The 27,237-nt window shown below is 40.5% G+C and overlaps 1 protein-coding gene across 1 annotated transcript in view; it reads left to right on the top strand.

Annotated features, from left to right (window-relative positions):
• Abca13 (ATP binding cassette subfamily A member 13) overlaps window positions 1–27,237 on the top strand; it is a 438,342-nt gene that overhangs the window by 15,551 nt on the left and 395,554 nt on the right. Inside the window, exons 2-3 of the mRNA XM_028777793.1 lie at window positions 10,236–10,329; window positions 14,927–15,050. Coding sequence (XP_028633626.1) covers window positions 10,236–10,329; window positions 14,927–15,050 — 218 coding nt within the window. The remainder of the gene's footprint in view (window positions 1–10,235; window positions 10,330–14,926; window positions 15,051–27,237) is intronic.

Here is a 27,237-nt window from a genome sequence, read left to right as displayed (position 1 = left end):
CCAATAGGCAAACCCAAACAAACATACTTGTTTGTGGGGCGGTAGCTTGCGTGTGGGCATGGGTCCTGTTGGGTTGTGTTGTGGTTCCCGAGTGTCTGTCATGGCTCAGGGAGGCAGAAGCACGAGAATTTGACTGAGTTCCCTCTATGATGAGCTGAGAAGACCCGTAGGGGCAGGGCTCTAGAGTGAGGGTCTCCGGGCCAAGTGGCTGACTGGGAGACCTGTGGTCTCTGTCCTTGGGCTTCCAGATGCTGGTGGGAGCCGCAGAAGAACTGAGACAAAGGGCATATGGGATGGATTGGCCCACAGCTGAAAGGGACGTGAGGGAGAGAGAAGCTCCAGTGGTAATGGGACGTAGAGAAGTCTTCCAGTGGGAGATTAATCAGCAGTGGCGTGGTAGTCAAAGGTCTTCTCCACAGTTCCCCATGGTGGGGCCCCAAAGACACGAGGAAGTCTATGGTTTTAAAAGATTCATTGTCGTGGTGCCAGGAAAGTAGATGTGGTTGTACTCCCCTCCCCCTTTTCTCAGGGCAGGCCTGACTTAAATAGGGAGGGAGAAGGGTCTGGAGAGGAATGCTTAACTGGCTATGCCCACTGGCCTTTAGGTATCTCATTAATATGGAGAACTCTTGAGGCTCTGAGGCCTGTAGTCATGCCCTCTACCTGTGCTAGGTGACACAAACCTCTTTTTGGAAGGGGCTGTAGGGGCATTGCCCTACATGACTGAAAGGCACGGGTCCATTGAGGTCTTCCACCTTGTGTCAGGAGCCTGGATTCTGGGAGTGTGGCAAAATGTATGCTGTCCCTTGCAGGAATACCTGTTGGGTCTCTGGCCATCTCTAGCCAGTGCTCCACCAGAAGCCATTGTTTTCTACCACCAAAAACCACCAGAAGCTATTGTTTCACAGTCCCACACTTGTTGGGGTCTATTTGACTCCCAGGCAGTTCTGTTGTGTGGAGCAACAGGTTTGCATTGAACCTAGAGGTCAGAACAGACATATCATTTTCATGACAATGACCTTTTACACATTAGCTATGTTCATTTGTTGCATATTTAAATACTCTGATATCTTTTAATAAAAGTAAATATCATATAAAATTGCACATGTTTTACATTGTTTTACATTTTGTTTTGCTTCTTAGCTGTTTTATATTTTTTGTGGATAATTAAATATCATTTAAAATGTATTTTCTTATTGATGCTTGCTGGAGGTATACACATTATTGCAAAGCATGTTACATAGGATCTTCAGGAAAAGTGAATTTGGAACTCTCGTTCCCTATTTTGTCCACTGTTCTGTATTAGACTATGAAGCATACACATATATGTTTAGTCTTCACTGTAAGTTGCTGAGGTTTTTCATGTTGAAGTTCTTTTATTGTAGCGATCCTCTCAGTATCTTGTTTTAAGCCTTGTTTGTGTAGTGTTTAGTGACTCATTTACTATTTACCTGCTGTATACTTTTCATCTCTAGTACTTACCTGTATCTTTTGAAAGGAAAGCCTGAAATCTCTGTCTTTCAAATAGCTTAATCCCAGCATTGTTTGGAATCTGAGCACATGATTTGAAAGCTGCTTTAGTGTGTTCAGCAGTGGGATAGCCTGGTTTCTGTTTATCTTACAATTTCCTTTTCTTGTGTTCTTGAGATGTAATTTCCCTTCAACACTATTCTAAATCAACTAACCTTCTCCTAGCAGTCCAAAGAGGTGTAACTGCAGTTTGGTTTCTTGGTGTTGATGAGCTGAATGGTTGGTGACTCTAGTTACTCTGCTGATGAGTGTCTTTCTTGAACACTTGAGATCTCTATTTTTTTCTCTTTCTCTCCTCTCTGAGAGTATGTGTATATGTACATGTGTGTGGGTTTGTGTGGGTGTGGACACATGCATATGGTGTGTAGTGTGTGTATGTGTGTGTGATGTGTCTTGGGGTCTTGGTGAATGGTGAGGTTGTGTGTGTGTGTGTGTGTGTGTGTGTGTGTGTGTAGTATGTATGCATGTGTGCACATGTTTCTCAGTTAAGGTTTCTATTGCTATGATAAAACACCATGACCAAGAGCAACTTGATGGAGGAAGGATTTATTTCACCTTACACTTCCTAGTTACTTCATTGAGGTTAAGTCAGAGAATAACTCAAGGTAGAAACCTGCAAGCAGGAACTGAAGCAGAAGCTACAGAGGAATGCTGCTTACTGACTTGTTCCTCATGGTTTTCTCAGTCTTCTTTCTTATACAGTTCAGGGCCGTATGCCCAGTGTGGTGCTGCCCATAGTTGGCTGAACTTTTCTGCATCAACCATTAATCAAGATAACGCTTGACTGACTTGCCTATTATATGCCAATGTTATGAAAGCATTTCCTCAATTGAGAGTTCCTATTCCCAAATGACTATAGTTTGTGTCGTTGATTTAAAAAAAAAATCCTAACAAGGACAACATGTATGGGTGTATATGTGGTATCTATGTATGTATATATGTATAGGTGGTGTGTATATTTATGTATTACTGTGGTGTGTACAAAAGTCTCCTCCCCCCCCACTGTCTCAGGGTATGTCTATATTCTTTGGAGTACTACATTTCTATTTTCTCTAGATTTACATCTTTATCTGCTTGAAACAAATCCTTAGGCATAATTTTTAAAATATATTTTCTACTTTTTCCAGGACAATTTTAACTAAGTATTGAATACATTTTTACATAATGTATATGTTTTTAAAATCCATACGTACTTTCTCTATGGCCATTGTAGATATTGGATCAGCAAGATTGCTCAGTGAGTAAAGACACTTGTTGTCATTCCTATTGTTCTGAGTTTGAGTTCCAGAACCTACATAGAAGAAGGAGAGAACAGAATCCTGCAAATTCTCCTTTAACCTCCACATGCATGCCTTGGCATGCACATGCCCCCATAATCAATCAATCAATCAATCAATCAATCAATCAATCAATCAACCAGAAATTCTGTGGGTATTGCTACACTGGCACCTATATGGAATATTTAGAGGCCATGTTCAAGGTTGGCCTGTGCCTAGCCTTTCAAACTGCTCTTTCCCTGTCTGAACCCTGCAGTCTTCTTTCTTTCTTTCTTTCTTTCTTTCTTTCTTTCTTTCTTTCTTTCTTTCTTTCTTTCTTTCTCCCTTCCTTCCTTCCTTCCTTCCTTCCTTCCTTCCTTTCTTTCTTTCTTTCTTTCTTTCTTTCTTTCTTTCTTTCTTTCTTTCTTTCTTTCTTTCTTTCTCCCTTCCTTCCTTCCTTCCTTCCTTCCTTTCTTTCTTTCTTTCTTTCTTTCTTTCTTTCTTTCTTTCTTTTTTTTCGAGACAGGGTTTCCTGGCTGTCCTGGAACTCATTATGTAGACCAGGCTGGCCTCAAACTTAGAAATCTGCCTGCCTCTGTGTTCGAGGTGCTGGGATTAAAGGCGTGCGACACCACTGCCCCACTTCTTTTATTTCTTCCCTTTTCTTTAACAGACTGAAGTTCACTAGCCACATCTCAAGAATGGTTCATTTTCCAAAGCACAGCAAAAAATTGCTCTTTTATTCTTCAGATGAAGTCTTCTATAGCTTTGGCCACTTTTGGGTTCCATCTTTAAAATTCTTTCCCTCAGAGATGGTAACTTCTTACATTGCATATTCTTTGCTTTTTTTCTGTTTGAAAATTTTTGCCTTTGAAATATTTTATAATATCACTATTATTAACTCCAGCTTTCTGTGATCAAGGATGCTTCTGTAACTGGTGCCTATTTTTGTTGTTGTGATTTTCAAATCTGTGCAGTTTTGTTTGTTTTCGTTGTTGAGCCTGGTAAGCTGATATGCTCTAAGGACGGTGACTCACACTTTGGCAGCTTAGCTAGGGGACTGTATTTGTTCTTGACTCTTCAGTGATCTTCTTTTCTAAATGCTTTTATTTATTTTTTTTTTAATTTTTGTAACAGGAAATGTGCTGGAGATGATGGTAGAATTGAAGAGGAAGCTCATCTGAGTACATTAATTGGGCTTTGTGTTCTCTTGTGAATTTTGTTAAATATTTTATACATGTTCACTCCATTCATTTGGGGAAGTTTCTGTCCTGTTGAGACTAATCATTTTGTAGGTTATTATTATTATTATTTTAGGGATCAGGCAAAGGCAAAATTTCCCCTGTTTCCTCTAACTCAGTGATTCTCAACATCCTTTTGTTTGTTTGTTTGTTTGGTTTGGTTTTTTTCGAGACAGGGTTTCTCTGTGTAGCCCTGGCTGTCCTGGAACTCACTCCGTAGACCAGGCTAGCCTCGAACTCTCGAATTCAGAAATCCGCCTGCCTCTGTCTCCCAAGTGCTGGGATTAAAGGCATGCGCCACCACCGCCCTGTGATTCTCAACATTCTTGATGCTGTGACCGTTTAATAAAGTCCCTCATGCTGTGATGACCTCCAACCATGAAATTATTTCATTGCTACTTCATCACTAATTTTGCTACCTTTATAATGTAAATATCTGATATGCCACATATCTGATATGTGACTTCCCAAAGGGTCACAAACCCCTAGGTTGAGTACTACTGATTTAACTTTTCTTTTCTACACTCCTCCTTATTTTGTCTGAAGGAAGAAACTGTCACCATATTTTTTATCCAGATCCTCTATGCATGTTCAGACTGTTAGGATCTCCTGAATTCTCTTATATCTGAGCTGTGCCGAAAGCAAAATGAAAAAAAAAAAATCTCTATTTGTGCTTGGGATGAGTTGCGACAGGAGAATAAAACTGGGACCCCTACACCCACGAAGGTCACACAGAAGGGCTCTGAAAGTCAAGTGTAAAGAGGACTCTCCACTTTGTCCTGGTGGGAACAGCTTCCTGGAACGTGGCTAAAGGAGCGGCCGGCTTTAAAGTTGCTTTGAAAGGTGACCCATGATTTTTCAAGCATTGATAGGTTCAAGGGATGATTGATTAATTTCTTGAGAGCAGAGCCCGTGGCACTGCTCACGCCTGGTGCTTTTGGACACTAATGGGCTTCTTCACTTAAAACAGATCATTGTGATTTGAAGTGAGAGCCTGAGGCCGGGAGAGAGCGCAGGCTTACATGACAGGAGACATGCCCATTAGCAGGAGTATGATTAAAAATGCCGAGCAAGTTTCAGGGCTAATGACATATGAGAAGAAAATCACGAAAACGTGAGGAGAAGGAGAGACTTTGCCCCCTGCAGAGAGACAGCCTCATGAAAGGAACCGATTCACGGGTGCACAGAGGATGATGACGCAGCAGAACTTAGCCTCTCTGTGGATGCTTTCCTCTGGGGATAATTTCAGATTCAGAACAGTAGAAAGTTCTTCCTACTTGCAGTTTTCAAACGGACAGTTGACCAGCTTGTAAATTAAAAAAATCTCAGAAGTAGTATTCTTTTAGGTTTAATTGGATTTCCTTTTGAATTTTAAAATCTTCAAAGGATCTTCTTGAAGGGATGTGGAATTATAAAACTTGCAGTGATTTTAATTTGCAACTACAAATTTGTCATGGGTTTAAGACTACATTGATAATATTTGTAGTTATGGCTGACACAGTTTATTTGGCAAAATTCCTTAAACTTCATTTTCTCTGCATCTAGGAAAGACAGTGAAGATACTAATTTTTTAATTGATAAGTTACTGGCATGAAAGATTTAAATAATAAAAATGCAAGTAAGATGGGCATATGCCCCAGCACTTAGGTAGAGTTAGGAAGTCCACAGTTCAGGGCTAGCCCCAAACACATAGTGAGTGTGAGGCAAACCTGGATTATACAAGAGATCCCATCTCAAACAAAAAGCAAAACAAAAAAGGCAAATGAAATAGAGAGAAAATATCAGGACCACCAAAGACCAAGAAAGGGTTAAATTCTTTAATCAAAAACCAGAAAATGATGATTTACAAGATAGTTAAAAATGACTTAAGAGAGAAATCAGGACCTGAAAGAACAGAGAATTAGTAGGCAAGGAATTGTTAGGTGCTTAAAAACACTTTCATCCTGGTAATGAAAGTAAATTCCTTTTATATATCAACTTGATAAAATTATGACTGAAGTTAAAAGCTGGGGCCGGAGCTGTAGTTCAGGGGTGAAATGATTGTCTAGCATGCCAGAGGCTCTGGGTGAGACCCCCAAGCACTGCCAGAAAACAACAAAAATTAAGGGAGCTAATCCTGCATGCTGTAGGGGTGAGATGGGACAGAGTGAGGATCAGGCTTCACTCTTAGTTAAAGAGCTACAGTTCTCTGTACCAGACTCAAATCCAGAATCCAATTCAAGTGAACTTTTGCTCATGGATTGAATTTTGCCATGTTCTCTCACAAGTGAGCCAGGAACATAAGAAAGTCCATGGTAGCTTGGTCACCAAGCAGAAAGGCAGGCATATTTCCATAAGCAGGTGATTGGTCAAATAACCTGACATTGGAGGATTAATTAGTATTTAAAAAAAAAAGAAGCAGATCTTTCAATGCTGATATGAAAACTTGTTTTTGTAAGCTTTATACTTATGTAATACACATATACATGTATATTTATATGAATTAAGAAACTCAAGGTCATTGATCATTTGGGATAATAATTAAGTTCCAGTTTACTTTTGAAATTTGATATTTATTTATTTATTTATTTATTTGTTTATTTATTTATCTATTTATTTATATCAACTACCACTTTGTTTTATTAGTTTATTGATCTTTAATGTTTCTTCTCTATAATGTTGTTATCAAAAGCTAGCTACTCGAGGACAAGAGAGAGATGCCCTTCTCTCCTTCTTTAACCATTGACATCTATGGCAGGCTGAAGAGTTGGCTCTGGGGTCATGAGAGTGGGAGAATTGGCCATGTATCTCACCAGCCACAAACACTTAGGAGAGTGGACTTGTACCTTGTTTGAATGGCAGGGTAAAGCTGGCCTTGGTTGTGAGTGGTGGGGCTGGGGTGTTGCTGGTGAGCTGGTTTAGAGGGCATGAGAGCTTCCAGAGAACTCTCAGGCCCAGATCTAGGGCTTTGAATTGGCCCACCTCAATATCTACTCCATTGATGAACTACTGAGTGTATGAAAGGACTAATTCAGGTCCTATAGTTCCAAAACTATAGGATCTCTATGACACAGGGCAACAACAGGATACCCAAGGATAGTCCCAGTGAGGTTCCAGTATCAACAGAGTAGCAGAAACCAGAGGCCTTGATTTAGACTAAAGATTCATTGCAATAAACATTTGCTAGCAAGGAAGTATAGAAAAAGGATATACTGTGTAACACCATGACACACTACCGTTTCCATGAGATTGTCTTCTTTGTTGTTAGGGATGTTGTAAGGGTGGGAGAGGAGGGGAAGATGAGTGGGATTCGAGTGCATGATGGGAAATTCACAAAGAACCAATAATAAGTTTAAAAAAGCTAGCCACTATATGCCATTTTTTCTTTTTCTTCTTTTTATTTTGGGGGGGAGGGAGGAGGGACAATGGTAGCAGGTAGACCTGGGAGGAATGGAAAGTGAGTGTGCTCAGGGTTCATGATGTGAAACTCCCAAATAATCAATAAAAATTTTATGAAAAAATGTTGCTTTTTTCTTAAATGCTTATTTAATACATTATATCCATCTGTAAGTATAGAACCCTACCCTACTCAAAAGTTCCGTATCCCAACATACAGTAAATTGCTTTATTGATACATGCAGTGACCAGAACAATACTATGAATTACATCCTCTTAACTCATTTTTGGTCACCAGTTTTAATTGCAAGGATCAGGAAGGGTTAGTATCTATTAGGACATACTATTAGTAACTAGTACACATTAATGGCTTCATGTTAACTCTTCCATACATGTGCCTTTCCCTCTTTGATCATGTTCACAGTCCAGTAGGCTCCTGCCAGTGCTCTGGATCTTTCTATCTCATTTAGCTTTAAGTGCTTCAGTCTGAGGCTAGCCTGTACAGCCCTCTTTCTCTTTATGTGAACATGAGATATTGAGTTGCAGCAGGACTGTCAGAATCTTTCTATCCTCTGCTTCTTGGCTCAAGAAATACTTCCTTGGAATCGATTTCAAAGGGTTATTTTGTTTCTTCAATTATACCAGGGATTCAGATGTTGTCCTACCTGTGTTCTTCTTGCTGGTTTGAGTGAGGGAGCACACTCACTTGGTTACATGGAGATTTGTTCTCTGCCTGTCACCAACAAGTACGGTGCGAGGGAGATGGTAATGGCAGGTTGAGAAATAAAAAAGCCAAAGAGACAGGAAGTTCACTTTCAGTTCAAGCATCAGAACTTGGAATCTGAAGCCATAAGACACCATCTTTTGTGTCTGACTGGACACTTTAGCTTGCTGAGTTTTAGGCAGTTTTTGGTGTGAACTTATCTACTGCCTTATCCATGTTGTGTATTAGAGAGATGAGATGGGCTGAAATCAATAAGGATTATTCGAAATAACATTGGCTTAAAGATTGTATCCCTTTCTCACATCAGTTCCTTATTCCATTGTCAGTTCATTTTAATTTTGAAAATGTAAGGTTAGGGCTATTTATGGCTCAGTGATAACTCATTTGCCTAGCATGCATGAGGCCCTGGGCTCAAGTCCTGGCACTGAAAAGATAGTTCGTAGGACTTTCGAATTACTGCAATCCTCTGGGTAGCTCTTTAGAGTGTCCAAAGATTTGACTATAGTAATCTTAGGTTGAGGAGTTTATTTCAGTTTGCCTAAAGCAATTCTTAGCACAGGTTATTTTAACACACAAAGTATTGCTCTTTAGAAGCATGGACCTGTGGCCTGTGTATATTCACTTGGTTGAGTATTGTATAACCAGCAAAGTGAGAGTGGGGTTCTCAGATGTGGTTGAAGACATGAGAAAAATGAACAAGAGTTGATCTGTTGGAACACAGGAAATGAGGGTGAAGATTCTAGTCCTTTAACTTTAATGACACTTCTGAAATTTAAAACAGTCTTGGAAATGGAAAGGGACATGATCCAGGACAGGTGAGAAAGATGAGAAGGAGAGATCATGGACTGGGATCTCAAGGAAATGAGCGAGGACTTCTCTCAGCCCCAACTGAGCCTGGGTCCCAGGGCTTCTCTCAGACTCCAGCTGAGCCTGGATTCTGGGGTTTCTCTCAGACCCAACTAAGCCTGGATGCTGGAGAAAGAGTTTTGAGATCAGGCTATGCCAGACCTTCAGTTACTTTGCATTATGTGCAAGGGGCTTACTGGTCTATGTCCTGCCCCATAGACTCATTTAGAGTACAATGTAGACATGGGATGACTGGATCTCGCCAGAGGTGAAGAGAGAATCTGTCAATTGCTACCCACCAGGCACAGTCTGATAAATAACTGTTTCTCAACACAGAAAGGTGCCTCACTATAAATTTGTCAGAGAAAAATCAAGATTGGAAGAATATAGGTAGACAACAGTAAAACTGTCACAGGAAAACCAGGCCTGAGAACTTTGTGTGTGTGCCAGACTGAGAAAAGGGTGAAACTTCCTCTCCTGGACTCTGTAAAGAGAAACACATATAAGCCATGCTAGCATATCAAACCTGATCACTCAGTGTTTGTGTCAAGAGACCCATAGGCAGAGAACTCCCAACTGTTCTAGGGTCTTCAGCATGCTTCAGTCCCTGATGCTCATGAGTACTTCTTGGGTTGTCATCTATCTGTCTACTGGATCATCTGTTGGGACCCAGTCTTGCCTCTCCCTTCTACAGCTTCCAATATCCTGTATCTTGCACTAGTGTGGCTCATCTCTGACTCTGTAGTCTCCCCTCAAAGGGTACAGCTACAATGAGGACCTCAGGCACACCCACCCACCTCATTCCCCATGGGGACTTTACCCACCCCTATCAGACTCTACCTTAAGCCTCTTTGAAATTCTTTGGACTTGGTTGGAACTTACAGCTCTTCTGTAGCCATTCTGTAATACACATAGAGTTAGATTTATTGCATAATGTATAATTTATGATCCAATATTAATTTTGGTGATTTAGATAGGATAAAAAGAACCTATGCTTGCCTTGGCCAGCTGCAAAGAAGGGTGGGATTCTTTTTTAGCACATTGTTGTCAATGAAACCATTGTACCTTGTGAACTTGTTGTTATTCAATGTACTCTGACACTGTGTTTATCTATGTTTCTGACAAGTATGCTCACAACCCAGACAGGGGCAGCAGTGACTTTCTATGAAAGTAGCCTGACCTGCCAGTCCACCATCCTTCAAATGGTGGGTCTATTATAGTGCCTAGATACATGTTCAGCATTTTGTCTTTTGTGTTTTCCAGGTCCTCTCCCTGGCTGAGTTCTTCTGGCCATGTATCCTGTTCATGATTCTGATAGTGCTTCGTTTTCAAGAACCTCCCAGACACAGAGAGAATTGTAAGTTTCATGTTTTTTTTTTAAATTATTTTATTTACATTCTAGTTGTTGCCCCCCCCCCCAGTGCCTCCTCCCACAGTTTCTCATCCTGTTCCTCCTCCCCCTTGCCACCAGAGGGTGCTTCCCCCCACCAGGCCTTCCCCTTTCCTGGGGTCTCAAGTCTCTCAAGGATTAAGCTCATCTTTCCCACTGAGTCCAGACCAGGCTGTCCTCTGCTACATATGTGTCAGGAGCCTCAGACCAGCCTAGGAATGCTCCAGGTTAATGGCTCAGTCTCTGGGAACTCCTTGCGGTCTGGTTTTGTTGAGGTCCTATGGGGTTATTCTCCCTTTCAGCTTCTTCAATCCTTCCCTTGATCAACCATAGAGGTCCCTGACTTCAGTCCAATGGTTGGGTGTAAGTATCTGCATCTGTCTCAGTCAGCTGTTGATAGAGCTTCTCAGAGGACAGCCATGCCAGGCTCCTGTCTGTAAGTACACCATAGTCTCATTAATAGTGGCAGGGCTTGGTGCCCCCCGATGAGACATGAGACAGATCCCAAGTTGGACTGGTTATTGGACTGCCTTTCCTTCAGTCTCTTCTCCATTTTTATCCCTGCAATTCTTTTAGACAGGAACAATTCTGGGTCAGGAATTTTGACTAGGTTAGTAACTATGTCCCTCTGCTTGAGGCCCTGTCTATCTACTGAAGGTAGGCTCTTTGGGTTCCCTTTCCCCAGTGTTGGTCATTTTTGACTAAAGTCACCCCAATGAGTCCTGAGAGTGTCTCACCATCTGGGTCTCTGGTTTAAATAGAATATAATAATTATCTTTCCATGGGAAGCTGGTAAATTACAAATGTCCAAAGAAAAAAACAACCTCACTTTTCTCTGTTGTTTATTGACACTTTATCCTCAGTGGGGTAGATGATTAGGGCTCTATTAAGACAGCAATATACTTGAGGAATGTGCCAGGAAGAGGCAACTCAGGTTTCTTCATTGCTTAAGAATGACATTCATAAATGTTTGCTCAATCTAGCAAATAGATTTATCCTTTCACTCAAGCTGAAATGATCCAGGCTTGGATTTATAAACCTTTATTCACTTAGGAAGAGCTAGAAGCAGAGGTAAAGGAGACACCTTTCATTTTAACAGGGCATGATAGTGGTGAGGATGTTGGAGGTGGAGACTGTGGTGAAGGAGATTCACAATAAACATACAATAATGTTCATTTCTCTACAAGTATGGCCAGTCAGGCCATTCTATCTGTTGAATTTGAAAGCCCAGTAGCCGTTATCTCTTGAAAAATGGTGACACTGTTTTATTTTGACTGTGTCACTTGAAATGTGTGGTTTAACTTTACCAGCTTCCCATGGAAAAGTGTTATTAAATGTTTATCTGTAATAGCTTTTCAGTAATATTTAGCTTTTGCATATTGAAAAGGCAGGCAATGGGTCTAATGACTCCTTTGTGCTTATGAGGATGGCATTGGGTATTATAGAAAGCGATGAAGCTAGGGCATTGGAATTTCAGTTATGAAGAGCTGAAAATCTCTTTTAGGGTTTTAAATTTTTAATATTTTATATATTCATTCAACAACTGTGTATCTGGGTCTTTTATTCCCTCAAAGAACATTCTAGCAGCATGGCCTATTAGATATGAGATATGACACAGTGAGAGAAGTGTCATACGGGACTCCATATCAGAACATGTCCACTCAAGGTTGGAGACCTCAAACTCCCATCCACCAAACAGCCACTTGAGTGGCTTCTATTCTGGGTGCATTCCTGAGAAGGATTACACAACCATCGAACCTTGTGTCTTGTGTTTGCTAATAATTTCATTTTCCCTTAAGCATCAAACACATTTAAATTTTCAATCATCCATTCACTCATCCTTGTTTGTTTGTTCATTAAGTCATCAAATATTTAGTGAATGTCTTCTATGTGAAAAACATTGTGCTAAATTCTTGGCATAGTGGGTCTTCAAGTTCGAATGAAGGAGTTTATTACCCGGACCCAAAGTAGATATCAGGGGAAAGCTGTTTCCTGGATTTTATGAATGATCTGTGACTCACAGCACACAGATCAGGAGCTTCCCAGTTGCCTGCCATTGTCAAGATCTCCATGTCCTATCCACTCATGCAAAGGAAGGGCAGATAGAGTTGGGGAATGTTTTACCAACATTTTATTAAGACATTGGCTCATTATAGGACTACTTTTCCTGAAAGGTTTTTCTCTTCCTTCCTTTTTCCTTCCCTCTCTCCCTTCTTTCCTTCCTTCCTTGACCTCTCTTCACTTTCTGCCCTCACTCCTCTTCCTTCTTCTTTCTTCTTCTGAGACTTGGTCTGTTTATTTAGCCCTAGCTGCCCTGAAACTCACTATGTAGATCAGGCTGGCATCCAATTCCAGAGATCTGCCTGCTTCTGCTTCCCCAGTGCAGGATTAAAGGTGTGAACCACCATGCCAGATTCCTGAAAAGTTTTGATATTATTCGATACAGTAAAGCATTTTTGTTCTATGACATTTAGAAATTTCATATCAATGTTTAAGAATACAGGTTGGCTTCTGTCTGAAAGCTTTTACCCAAACTTAAAAACATTCATTTTATTTTTCCTACTCATGGTTGATTTATGGCTGTTCCAAGAGGCTTGGCTATGTAACAGAAGAGTGACTACCACCTGATAAGGAAATGTAGTTAAATACAGTGAGAGTTATATCATTTGTTGGGGAGGAGGGTGTGCAAAGTATAAAAGGGTTTTGTATTTCTTGAGTAATTCCTCCAATATCTTTTAAGTTAATAACAGAGTAAATAACATAACATTATGGAGTGTAAATTTGTAGAACAGATATCCTGTTGTGTCTTTGCATGGCTTGAGTCCTGGAACTGTGAGTAGGAACAGCTAGGGGTGAAAAAATGTTACACACAGATGCAGCAAATTCAGAATTGGGTTGTCTGGGAGAAGCTGTATCACACTCAAAGTGCAGCATTTTATTATATGTAGTTGGATAGGGATGTAGGCTATTGCATACAGAAGGCAGGGTTATTATACACAGCCAAATTATAGACACAGGGTTATTACATACAGATAAATAAGGAGGTGTGGTTATTATGTACACCTGAACAAGGAGGCAGGTTTAGTTAATCTCAATAGGAAGAGGGTCTGTAGGGAAGTAGACTCTGTGCCACACACCTCCAGGGGAAAACCTATGGTGGATTCTTTCTACATTCACATACAAATCAGAAGGCTTTGCCATCTATCTGAGCCTCACCTGGGAAGGTGTTGCTACTTCCATGGAGCTGAATCACTGAATTGGATTCTTGACATGGCTGCATCCATGTCAATCAATACACATTCATTCAGAACATTACTTGCTCCCTACATTCCCTTCTTCCTTATTTCTTAGATGTTCAGGATAAATCTTTATGCTTAGTACAGGGGTGTTTCTCTGCAGTGTTTGACATCAGACCCCAAGAAGGATCCTACTAGTTGCTTTGCCCAAAGGAAATGTCTTAGCAAACTTAGTATTGAAGGCTCCAGCTAGACAAGAGTAATTTTTGCAGTATTATCAGGAGAAACAACCTGGTCATAAGCCTTTTTACTTTTCTAGGATGTGCCAATGTAATTGGGCCACATCCATGATATCATTATTGTGAGTCTCAATAATTTCCCAACTATATCTACTCATGAATCCATAATCTATGTGAGATGCTAAATCCTTTCTAAATTACAGGGGCATAACCTGTGCTGAATAGATGAATGAATGGAGCCCAGAGGTACTTCAGATGGTTAGAGAAATGTTCTCCAAAATGGAGAAAGTCCTAAGAATATACAGTTATGGGAGGATATGATCAAGCCACAGGATGAAACCCAGTCATGCATTCACCCATCATTTTTCTAGTACCTATTTTTCTCAGATTGCCAAATTAATTTCCTCTTTCCTCCAAAACCAAGGCCACACTTCTGTAACACAGCTCAAGAACCAATGAAGTCTCCACCCCATTCCATGGTTTCACCAAATATCCAAACCACCAACATAAAGCTACTTATTTCTCATTGTCACTTGTTCCAAGAATCTCTCTGTAAATACTAACATGTAACAGGTACCTTTAGACTCTACCTGTTAACATACAACTAGTTATAGATCCTATTAACATTTAACTGCATATCTCTAGACTGTTTTCATTAATATATACCTGCCTATGTTAAAATGTTCTTCCTTCCATTACTTTATTCATTCTGTTACCCTTAATTCTTTCTTTATTTTATTAATGTGCTTCTCATGAGATCATTTTCCCTTTTTCTAATCAATGAGAGTTCCCCATAGCCACATATCTACTATTTATGGCCCCGTTTGGGCACCATCTTTTGTATCCTGCATGGCTCCAGAACTGACCTAACTGAGACAGCAAGAGAATAAAGAAAGAGCAAATATACCGACACAGAAAAGTTAGGTTCTGGTGTGCTGTGCTCCTAGATGGGGAAGCAACTGCCTGGACAGAAGCTCAGCATGCTTATTATATATGGTTGGATAGGGAGCCAGGGTCATTGTATATAGATAGCACTCTACTTTGGACAATAGTTGTCAGAACTAATTCCCCACTTGTGTTTATGACCAGGTTACTTGCAAGCCCGGGATCTGCCCAGCCGGGGTGTTCTTCCTTTTGTTCAAGGACTTCTTTGTAACACTGGCTCAAGTTGTAGAAACATCAGCTTTGAGAGTTCCATGGATCACCATTTTCGGTATGAGAAATACAAATATCCTTTTTAGAATTCCTAGGATGGTTTTATATTCTGCCCCATCTATCCAAAGCCCCCAACTTCTACAATGTAATGTGCCTTTTATGCATGCTTAGTAATCTAGGATGGCTAGAACTCAGAGTTAAACACAAACATTTTATTGCTCAGATTCATATAACAATCATTCCTACTGATGTCTACTGTGTTTTGAGACTCATGTTAAATGTTGATGAGAAAATTTTACCTGTACTTAATTATTTCCTGTAGTAGTTAAGCTATAACTTCAAAATTACTTGCTTAGTCAGTTTTTCATTTGAGTGTAGTTGGAAAATGACTGCTTTGGGGGCAACCTGCTAGGGGTTCTTGTACTATGCTACACGTTGACTAAGATCTTGTGCCAGGTTGTGGTCAGATGAAAGAACAGCCAGGCACGGCTTTCCTTTCTCACTAACCTGCCTCGGATGCTCAACGGCTTTACTGGCCTCTTGGATTCTTAATAGTGCTGAGCTCCGCCAAGATAGCCCACGGTCTTATTTGGTACTGCTAATCAAGAGACAAAACGGGCTGGTTCAAGTGACAAGATTCAAAATTAAGAGGTTTAACTTGGAGAATCCACAATGATGTGGGAACTTTTCTCAGATGGAATAAAGAATGGAAAAATGACTGGTTGATAATCATATTTTGAATTATCATGTGGCATAATGGGGGAACTGAGTTTATTCTTGTAATTAAACAGTCAAAGATTTTAAACAAAGCAAATGTTAAAACTGAAGCTTTTTATCTTTCCACTTTAGATTTTTAAATTTTATGTGTATATGTTGCCTGAATGCATGCATATATACTATGCATGTGCCTGGTACCAAAAGAGGTTGGAAGAGGGTGTTCCATCTGGACTTGGAGTTACAGATGGTTGTAAGCCATCATGTAGGTTCTGGGAACCAGACCCAAGTCATCTAAAAGAAAAGCAAATGCTCTTAACTGCTGAGCAGTTATCTTCCAGATAATTTTGGATATAATGGGTACAATAATTATAAAGTGGTGTTCATCCCCCTGCCCTCTCCCTTAAGGCCTCTTCCCTACTTCTGTGGGACCTTTTCTTATCTCTTGGCGTCTCTCCACAACTACTCCTGTATAAGCACACAGACATTTAAAAATAAAAACATATAAAGGAGATGTGATGCTTGTCTCTCAGAGCTTGAGCTACCACCTTTAATATATTTTCCAGATCAATGTATCTGCCTACAAATTTCATAATTTAATTTTTCTTTATGCATCAATGAAATTTCATATTGTATATGTCCCATGTTTTCTTTATCCATTCATCTTTTATTGGACATCTAGCCTTATTCCATTTCCTTGATTTTTGAATAGAGCAGCAATAAACAGAGATACAGTGTGCTTTGAGGCTATGGTTAGGAGGTTTTCTTTGAGAAAATTCCACATTTATTTCCATAATGGGCACTCCAATCTACACTCCTACCAACAATAACTGATAATTCATTTCTTTCCAGTGCAGTCAACATTTGTTGTCTTTTTCTTTTAATGTTATTTTTTCTGATTTAGTTATAGGGAATCTCAATGTAGTTTTGATTAGAATTTTCTAATGGTTAAGGATGTTGGAAACTTTGAAAGAACATCCACTAGCTGTTATGTTTCTTCTTTTAAGAACTCCTTGTTCAGTTCCTATGCTCACCCTTTGGTTCCTCTGCTTTCTCGGTTCTTTGTGTATTTCTAGATATTAATCCTCAGTCAGATGGCAAAGATTTTATCCTGTTCTACAAGCTACCTCTTCAATTAATTGACAGTTTCTTTTGGTGTAATGGCAGTCTTAGTTTTATACAAACCCATTTGTTAATTGTTTGTCTTAAGCCCTGAGTAAATGTGATCCTATGAGGAAGTCTTTACCTGTATGTATGATGTATGTTTTGAAGTGTTATCCCTAGTTTTGTCCATACTAGTTTTAGAGTTCTAAGTATTAAACATTTTGTTTATTTAGAGTTGTGTGTTTATGTGTGTCTGTATTTGTGTGTGAACACCTGCTTTCAGGATGAGAGATGAGGATGTAGTTTCAGTCTTCTCCATGTAATATCCAATTTTCCCTGCACCATTTGTTAAAGAGCACGATGACTTTTCTCCAATGATAATTTTTGGCAACATCGTCTAAACCCAGGTGCCTGGAGCTACCTGAATTTATACTTAAATCTTCTGTTTTATTGATCAAAATACCTGTTTTTGTGCCAGTACTATGCTGGTTTTATACTATGGTTTAGTAATGTAACTTGAAGTAAAATATGATGTTTGTGCCTTGTTTATTTTAGTTTTGATTTATTTTGTTGAGGATTGTTATAGCTATTGGAGGCCTTTTGTGCTTTCACATTAATTTTAAGGTTTTTTTTCTATTTCTGTGATAAATACCATTAATTTTGATGGTTATCATCTTGAATATGTTAATACATTAATTTGTAGCTGGCAATGTTTTTGCAAATGTTTATCAGCAATAACAGTGGAATCTTTCAGAGAATTGCTTTTTTTTTTTAAGCCAAGGATATGTTTTATAGGGCATGGTGTGGTGATGTGGGAGGGGTGCCACCTCGGCAGGTACCAGCCACAGGTCCCTTGTAGTATAGAATAGAGTTTATTTGGGGACATGGGAAGGGAAATAAGAAGGGAATCGAGGCAGAGAAAGAGGAGAGAGAGAAAGAGACAGAGAGAGAGAGAGAGAGTGAGAGGGAGGGAGGGAAGGAGGGAGGGAGGGAGAGGGAGGGAGGGAGGGAGGGAAAGAGAGAGAGAGAGAGAGAGAGAGAGAGAGAGAGAGAGAGAGAGAGAAAGAGGCCCACCCAGGATTATGTGGCGAGAGAGGGGGAAGGGGCGAATGGAAGAGAGGAGTGAGATCAGGGAGAGCAAAGAGGTTCAGAAAGTCAGAGAGAGAAAAGGGGCAGAGAGATGGAGGAAGGGCCAAATAGTCCCTTTTATAGAAAGGCAGGCCTACCTGGCTATTGCCAGGTAAGTGTTGGGTGGGGCCTAGAGGCAACATGTATCATTTGTGAATAAGAATACCTCGGTTCCACCCTTTCCTATTTGTATCCCTTTGCTTTGCCTTTTTTTTCTTTTGTCTTATTGCTCTAGCAAAGACTTCCAGTATTATACTAAGAGTGGAGAAAGTCAAAACCCATTTTTAGGTCCCGGATTTAGAGGAAATGCTTTCATTTTCCCCATTATTACAATGTTGGATGTATGTCTCTCTCTCTCTCTCTCTCTCTATATATATATATATATGTATATGTATATGTATATGTATATGTATATGTATATGTATATGTATATGTATATGTATATGTACATGTATATGATATGATGTTGCTGTATCCAAAGATTGTTACTCAAATCGCCCCAGGTAGTGAAAGTGGTGCTCCTCACTACCTGCCCCGATGGTGCTCCTCACTACCTGCCCCAGTGGTGCTCCTCACTACAGGTTGGGCCATTTCCAAGCCACCCCTCCGATATTCCTGAGTTATCACTTACTAAAACCTGTACTCCATCTTGAGTGTCATGGACCCAGGCCTGCAGCCCTCTCTGGCTGAGTCCCCAGCACCTACATGGCAGCTGTGTTCTCTGTTCGGCACCTCTCAGCATGCCATCTACTCTCTTCCAGCATGGCAGCTAGATCTCTTCCTGCTCCTTCCCTTGCCTTGGAACCCTGTCTTTGTTTCCCTACCCAGCCATTGAATATTGAAGTGTGTTTCTTCTCTTCACAGTTTCTTCAGGACTTTTATCTTGAAGAGATAGTGGATTTTATCAAAGACCTTTTATATATTAAGATCATGTGATTTCTGAGTATATATGATTGGGTTACAGTTATTGATTTACTCATATTGAACATGTATCCCTAAAATAAACCCAACTTGGTCATGATGAATGATTTTTTGATATATTTTTGAAATTGGTTTACAATTTATTTTGTGCAAAAATTTTGTTATCTATGTTTGTGCAGGAAATTGGCCAATAAATTTTTATTTTTGTTGTGTTTTATCTGATTTTGATAATCAAGATAAAACTATCTTACTGTGAGATTTGGAGTATTCTTTTCTTCTTTGAATTTTATGGACTATTTGCAGAAGTATTGGTGTTGTTCTGGTAGACTCTTTTCCCCCCAAGCAATAACTAGGTTTTTGTTTTATTTATTTGTTTGTTTGTTTGTTTGTTTTGCCTGTGTGCTCCTCCATTTTAGCACCCACACTCTAGTTTGCAGAAACTTGGGGATTATAAAGTTAACATTGTGTTTATCTCACATCCTCAAAACCACAGTCTGTTGTAAACATCGTCAGCACTTTACTAGGTTTTTAAGAACTGAGATTAAACTGCTTTTTGGTATTGAGGATGGCCAACTCAGAGGCCGGGAAATGGAAGATGACAACAGAAAGAACAGTGCAAGTGGTGAGGGATGAGCAGCTGGTGGGAAGCCAGCTCTGAGGGGAGCCTCACTTCCAGACCTGCCCTGCCAGGACTGCCAGACGATGTTCATGTTTCAAGTATGAGTTCTGCTGAAGTTCAAAGTAAAACACAAACACCAAACCAAACCAAACCGAACTAGCAGCAAAAGAAAGCCAAACAATAGCAAAAAATCCCTTAGCAACTCCCTTCTGACTGTCTTGGTTTACAAATACCTGAAAACGAATTTTCATTTCAAAGCTAGTTAGATATCACCATGGTTAATTTGCTGCATGAATGGCCAGGATCTTTCTAACCGCCTGGGGGAAGCTTACTTTGGGCAGATCCTCCAGGTACTTTCTGACATGGGAGCGTGATTATGAAAATCAGCTTCCTCATTCCTGGCTTTGTAGGGAGCTTGCCTCTGCATCAATAAGAGGATTTCAGGGCAAAACCACAAGCTTTAGTGACAGCAGGTAATTCCCACAGTGTGTTTTTGTTTTTGTTTTGTTTGGTGGGAATTGCTCAAGATAAAGTGAATAAAGCGAATTTGAAATCTTCTATGATACTCATATGAATCTGATTTCTCCCACTGGCAGGTTGAAGTCAGCCTGGCCAACATGTTCTTTGCTCTGTTCTGCATAACTTTCCTTGTGCCCCACCTAGTTTAGACATTCACTTTCAATTTCTGCTTAAAAAACTACTTCTATGGAGCTGGGAGGGGTTTGCAGTCCCTTGACGGGGAGCAACAGTGTCAGTCGTCCAGACACCGCCCCCCACCCCAGTTCCCAGGGACTGGATCACCAACCAAAGAGTACACATGTAGGGGGTCATGGTTCCGGCTGCATATGTGACAGGGGATGACCTTGTTGGACATAAGTGAGAGGAGCGGCCCTAGAGTTTGAGGGATTTTGATGCCTCAGTGTAGGGGAATGCCAGGGTGGGAAGGCAGGAGTGGGTGAGTGTGTGTGTGTGTGAGAGAGAGAGAGAATGAGAGAGAGATAGATAGATAGATAGATAGATAGAGAACCCTCATAGAGGCAGGAGGAGGGGAGATGGGATAGGGGGTTCTGGAGGGGAGACCTGGAAAGGGGATAACGTTTGAAGCGTAAATAAAGAACATATCCAATAAAAGAAAAAAAAAGAAGAAAAAAAAACACCCTACTTCTATTAAAAAGAATAGTATTGGGATAGAGAGATGGCCCTGTGGCTGAAGCTATGTACTATTGCAGAGGATGCAAGTTCAGATGCCAGTACTCACTGTGGGAAGGACATAACTTTATATCTTCATCTCCATGGGATCTGACTCCCTCTTCTGGCCTCTGCAGGCACCTGCACTAGTGTGTGTGTGTGTGTGTATGTGTGTGTGTGTACACCCCTACCTCTGCATAGACATATAATCTTAAAGATAGAAATCTTACTCATTTATTTTAATTATTCATATGCCATGACCACCACCACTGCTTGTTTTTCCAACAAGTATTTAAAGTATTTCTAACCTGTACATTATCGTTTCCCCTCTACTGCTTTCTCTGCTGTTGTCTGTCCTGTCTTGTCTTTCAAATTTTGCCTCTCTGCTTTTTAAGATGCTCTGATGGCCCAGGACCCAGCTTTGTTCATGAATAGCTGAGTCTTGCTTCATCCAAAGTAGCCTTCATAGGGAGTGTCATTGTAACATAAAATCAGCTCCATCCTGCTTAACTTGCTTTCAGTCATGGCATTTTATCACAGAAATAGAAACCCTAGGTAAGGCAGAAGTTGGTAGCATATTTGTGGGGTATTTCTGTGATAGATCTGACCATGTTTTGGGGAGTGTACTGGCTGTTTGTGTCAACTTGACACAAGCTGGAGTTATCACAGAGAAAGGAGCCTCCCTTGAGGAACCGCCTCCATGAGATCCAACTGTAAGGTATTTTCTCAATTAATGGTCAAGAGGGGAGGGCCCAGCCCATTGTGGGTGGTGCCATCCCTGGGCTGGTGGTTCTGGGTTCTATAAGAAAGCAAGCTGAGCAAGGCAGGGGAAGCAAGCCAGTAAGCAGCATCCCTCGATGGCCTTTACATCAGCTCCTGCCTCCAAGTTCCTGCCCTGTGTGAGTTCCTGTCCTGACTTCCTTTGGTGATGAACAGCAATGTGGAAGTGTAAGCTGAATAAACCCTTTCCTTCTCAATTTGCTTCTTGGTCATGATGTTTTGTGCAGGAATACAAATCCTGACTCAGACAGGGAGTTTGATCTGGGGATGCCATTGAGTGCTCTGAGTTTAATGGGCCATTGTGGGAGCTTAGACGATAAAGTTGAGAGCAGGTACAGTCAGTGGAGGCCTGGGTTGTAAAGCTTCAGAGGGAGGCAAAGATTCTACCAGGGCTGTTTGTTTATTTTGTCTTAAGAGTCTGTGGTTTCTTTTCAGCTAGAGCCTAAGAACTGAAAGGTACAGGAACTACTAACATGAAACATATGTTGCTAGAACATTTGAAATCTTTTGGGAAGTGTTTCTTCTGAATTAGCATACCAAAGATATGTTCTAGAGGTGGCCATATTTGTATCTCACGTGGGCCGTCAAACTTGGCAGTGTAATAGTCACCTAGGTGTTAAGGGAATTGAAGGCATGAATAAGTCATGATGTCAAGCCCCATCTTGACTTTTGACACCATGAGAGGCCAAGAGAGGCCACTGGCAAAGGCAGAGCCTCAGTAGTAGTGAAAACCCCAGGATTGAAGGGGTCATGGAGAAAACTTGTGGCTTGACACAATATGGCAGGGTCTGATCCTTGACACACAGGTGAAGATGAAGCTAAATTGCAGAGGAGGCCTCCATATTGTGTAGATGCCAGTAGCATGGGACAGCTACCAATGATAATAGCAGGCATGGAAGGGAACCAGCCTGAGCCTAGGAAACAAGGTCCATGTGTTATGAATGGTGTTTCAAACCATTTGAAGGAACTCAGAAGTTTCTCAATGAATCCCAGATGTCTGACGCCGAGCTTGACACTGTTGGAGTTGGTTTTGCTTTCATCTAATTATGACTGTGGCCTGGCTCTTCTTCCCATTTGGAGTAAAGAACGTATTTAACTTATTCTGATCTTACTGGAGCCTGCAGTGGAAAAACTTTGAAATTTTGGAGGCTTTGAAGTTTTAGGGAGATTTTGGATATTTTAGAGAGCTTTGGGTGTTTTTGAGAAGCTTTGAACTTTGAAAGAGACTTTGTATGCTTTAAAGAAACAAAATTTCAAAGTGTTTCAGTTTTTAAAGACTGTGGGCCTTTTAAAAGTTGTAATGTTTTGTTCTGAAATTTTAATGTTGTCATGCTGGATTGGGGCCAAATGAGAAGGGAAGGGTTCTAGTGGAGCAGTGACGTGCTTGTGTGTTGAGATGACAAGGGGCTAGCTGCTCTGCCTAGTTCTATGTCAACTTGACACGAGCCAGAGTTAACTGAGAAGAAACCACAATTGAGAAAAATGCCCCTAGTAAGACTGTCCTGTAGGCAAGTCCGTAGTGCGTTTTCTTAAGTAGCGATTGATGGATACGTGGGGGCAGCTCACTGTTGGCTATGCCACTCCTAGACTGGTGATTCTGGAGCTTTAAGAGCACAGGCTGGGCAAACCACAAGGAGCAAGCTATGGAGCAGTGTCCTTTAGCTTTTACTTTAGTTCCTGCCTCCGTTTTCCTACCCTGCCTGAGTTCTTGCCCTGACACCCCTCCTCAGTGATGAATTGTAATGTACTATGAAGTAAACCCCTTTCTTCCAAATGTGCTTGTGGCCATGGTATTTCAGCACAGCAATAGAAGTGTAAGACACATATCTTCTGCTATATTTTCCTTAAATTGCTGTTGTCCTACTTTTATCCTACCCACATAAAATTGAATTGGTGCCCTCATTAAACAAATCTATTGATCTTCATAGACTGAGAAACCTGATTCCTCCAAAGGATAAATGGGTATAGTTACTTCTTTATTTTTGGGGGACAAGATGTCCCTAACCAGTGTCTCTGAGGTGGGACCACTCTTACATGCTACTTTCTATCTGTAGTCTTCAAAAAGACTCAGACATGGCACTACCACAGGGAGCCTATGGGCGAACTCTCTGATAATCTGTATATACCACCATTACCACAACTGACCTGGAATTAAGAATATTGAATGAAGCAGAATTACACTTGAGCCATAAGACCTAATTTAAAGTGCCTCATTGATTTCAGGCTTATTTCATGTCTCCCATTCTATTCAGCCTTAGAGTTTCTTTTGTTTGATATGTCAAGGCCTATGCTTTGCTGGACCACCAGTATATTTTGAAAAATATTCCTTCCCTGTATTCTTACATCTATGACTGGAAGATGATTCTTTGAAGATGAATTACTTAAGTGTCACCCATATTTTCTTTAGATGATATACATACAGCAAAGTTTATAAACTTCAGAATCAATGATGAAATGAGTCAAGACTTTGAGGACTTGTTGTAATTGAACACAGGTTAAGAGAAGGCCTTAGTTTTTGAGATTTAGGTGCTGAGCATACAAGATACAGAAAAAACTGTGATGCTTCAGATATTGAAGCCTTTGGTACTTGTATGGCTGGGCAAATGACAAGGGACTTTAAAGAATTACCATTTAAAGATATCCCACAGGTAGATATTTGGTATAATAGACCTCTTATAAGGAAAGGGAGAGACATAACAGTACTTTCTCTGTTCTGTTAGTCCACATTGAAGAATGGCCATCTGAACACTTACCCCTCTCTGAGCCCAGCCTATGCCATCCCTGCTATCAGGCCTCCAGCTTCCGTATCAGTGAGAAGAGACATTGTGTTATTTCACACACCTAGTGCACAGTACTTTATTACTGAGGCTGTGTACGTTATGTTTTCAGACATTTGATTCTTTGATGCCTTTTCACGTTGGAGTTGGGGTCCTCATCTGAATACTTAAGTGTTCGGGTTTTTACGGAAGCCATTTTTCTTAATTGCTTTTCTTCCTTGTGCAGAATGAACATCCTTATTTATCTAACTCTGAAATGCTTGATTGAGGTGATGATAGCATGCAATTCTGTTTCAGGTTTCTCTGATCCACTGTCCTTTCTGACCCAGAAGTCAGTACCCTTAATGACATTAGGTCAGGAAAAGTCTTTGAGCTGTTATAAGTTTTCAGCTTTGTTCTTTTTAGACGTTGTTTTGCTTTTCTAGGGCTTATGGACGCCACAGCAATTTTCAAAATTTGCTTGTTTATTTCTGCAAAGTGCATGCTAGAATTTTGATTGGTATGTTTTTACAAAAAAGATGAAATGACGAATTAAGATTTAATTCACCACACCATCTGAATGACTCATTTGAAGTATACAACCCAGTAGTTTTGACATATTCACAGTTGTAAATTACAGTTAACACTGATAATCATAATCAATTAAATGTTTTTCATCACCCCTAAAAGAAAAACCTGTGTCTATAGCATTCACTTCCCTTTCTCCCCAGTGTTGAATGTCCACACACAACCTTCCTTTTCTGTAGATTTCAGTACTGTGGACAGTTCCTTTTGTGCTGTTTATAGTTGTGTTAGTATCTGTGTGTGACTGATTGTGTGTTTGTGTGTATGTATGTGTGTGTTCTGTGTATCTGTGTGTTCATATGTATATGTGTACCTGTGTGTATGTGTGTGTGTGTATGTGTGTGTGTGTGTGTATGTACATGTGTGTTTTGACTACCTCAAGAAAGCTGATACCTAAAGATACATTAAGGCAGTAAGAGGAATGCTTATCACTTTAATAAAATATACATTTATAGGCTCCAGGAGCTCCTCCCAAGATGCAGTTGCTTATAGATCTCCAGCAAAAATCTGAAGTAGGCTGGCCAGATGATATAGGTGGCCTCCCTTCCTCTAAACATACACACACACACACACACACACACACACACACACACACACACACACAGAGCTGCTCAAAGACTTGTTTTCACTCATAAAACACAAATTTCTTCCTCTTCATCCCCATCTCTCTTCTCAGGCAGCTGTTCAGATGCTCAGCTTGTCTGTCCTGTCGATTTCCCTTCATACTCCACTGAAAGGTCCTTGTGGTTCCTCTTGGATTCTCTTTATTTTTTGGCTTTGCTGATTATCTCTTGGACACTGTGGTGTACCCTGAGCCCTCATGTATGCTCTGCAATGAAGGGGTACATAGCTATCCTAGAAACAATAATAATTCTACAAGAAAATGTTCTGTATGTAAATTAACATGTAAGAATTTCTAAAAGTAATTAAATTATCATACTCTTTCTGCAGCTTACCTATTTCTACAAGCAGCTGGGTCTTCCTCTGTTGCACTGTTACTATGGCCCTTCACTATTATTCTCTAAGAAATAGGGGATAGCTAATCTTCACTTCAACTCTGTTAAGTGGATACTGTGGTCTCACTTGAAAGATGGGTTTTCCAACTGTGTTGACACTTTCAAAAAGGTTTTGAGCACAAGGGATTCGTATGAGTTTCTGGTTCCTCAGTAGGAAACCCAGACACTACCCTGACCCATGCTTTCCAGCCTCTCCACTGCAGGCAACCTCAGATTCCCCACATGGAGAAACACACAGCTGTCTCGGTGTATCACATCTGGTTACTTTGAAGGTGATACTTGGTGCCAGTGGAGGGCTGAGAAAAAAGTTGAGTCATTTCTTCCAAGTGAATTTCCTCTGACATATCTTCTTCCTAACCTAACATCTATGAATGGCTATGGCAAGCGAGTCTTCTGGAGATGGCTCAGCAGTTTGCAAGGCTATGGTGGGCGTGCTCTGGAGGCAAGGACCCCAGAGACCTCCTCCCAGGAATGCTTCTCACTGCTGATATGCCTTTTCTACCACGAATACATAGTTTAATAATTTCCTGGGTATTTACCTACTCTGTTGGACAGATTTCCTGCATAATCAATATGAAGATGTACTTTCACATAGTAATGCTGTGTAGATGAAATGAATTTCATAATTCCTGGTAATGATTTTATAGAACTCCTAAATTGATACAAAGAATCTTAATTGTCCTATAGGATGAACAGAGCTCTGCAGACCTTCATGTGTCATGGGCTAATTGAACTAGGGAAATAAAACAGGCTTGGGAAAATGTTCAATCTAGGAAAAGGAATGAGATCACTATCTAGAAAGTAAAGTCATAAACTGAGAACGGGCAGTTTATTGTAGGTGCAAGGACAGACAAGAATGATGGATTAGTATACAAGACTTCAAAATAATAAGACACAAGGCTGATGGTTTGTCTTTTGACAAAATCACGCTGAGTTTTGACATAAAAACTATTTCTTTAGCAACAAACTTGTGGAGCTAGAAAGTAGATAATGAGTGTTTAGTCAGGTACTAGTCTGAATGAAAAGACATGTAAACAATTCTGTTGTAAGTCCTTGTACCTTATCGATCTATGACATGAATTATTGCCTTAAACTTCCTATGAACTTATGGAATGTAGAAATGCTTACAAAGCCTGTAATCAATTATCCTGAGTAGGTATAAAAACTAAGAACAACAGTAAAGTGGTGAATCTTTTTTCTGCTTCACCTAGTGTGCATGTGTCTGTATATATGCCTGACCTACCTCTCTCCCCTCTCTCCCTCCCTCCCTCCCTCCCTCCCTCCCTCCCTTCCTTCCTTCCTTCCTTCCTTCCTTCCTTCCTCCCTCCCTCCCTCCCTCCCTCCCTCCCTCCCTCCCTCCCTTCCTCCCTTCCTCCCTTCCTCTCTCCCTTCTTTCCTTTCTCCCTCTTTCTCTCCCTCCCTCCCTCCTCCTCC

Source organism: Grammomys surdaster, unplaced genomic scaffold, assembly GCF_004785775.1.
Source record: "Grammomys surdaster isolate TR1022 unplaced genomic scaffold, NIH_TR_1.0 67, whole genome shotgun sequence".
Classification (NCBI taxonomy): domain Eukaryota; kingdom Metazoa; phylum Chordata; class Mammalia; order Rodentia; family Muridae; genus Grammomys; species Grammomys surdaster.
Note: the sequence above shows the minus strand (reverse complement) of the source record. Positions and strands in the feature narration are given on the sequence as shown.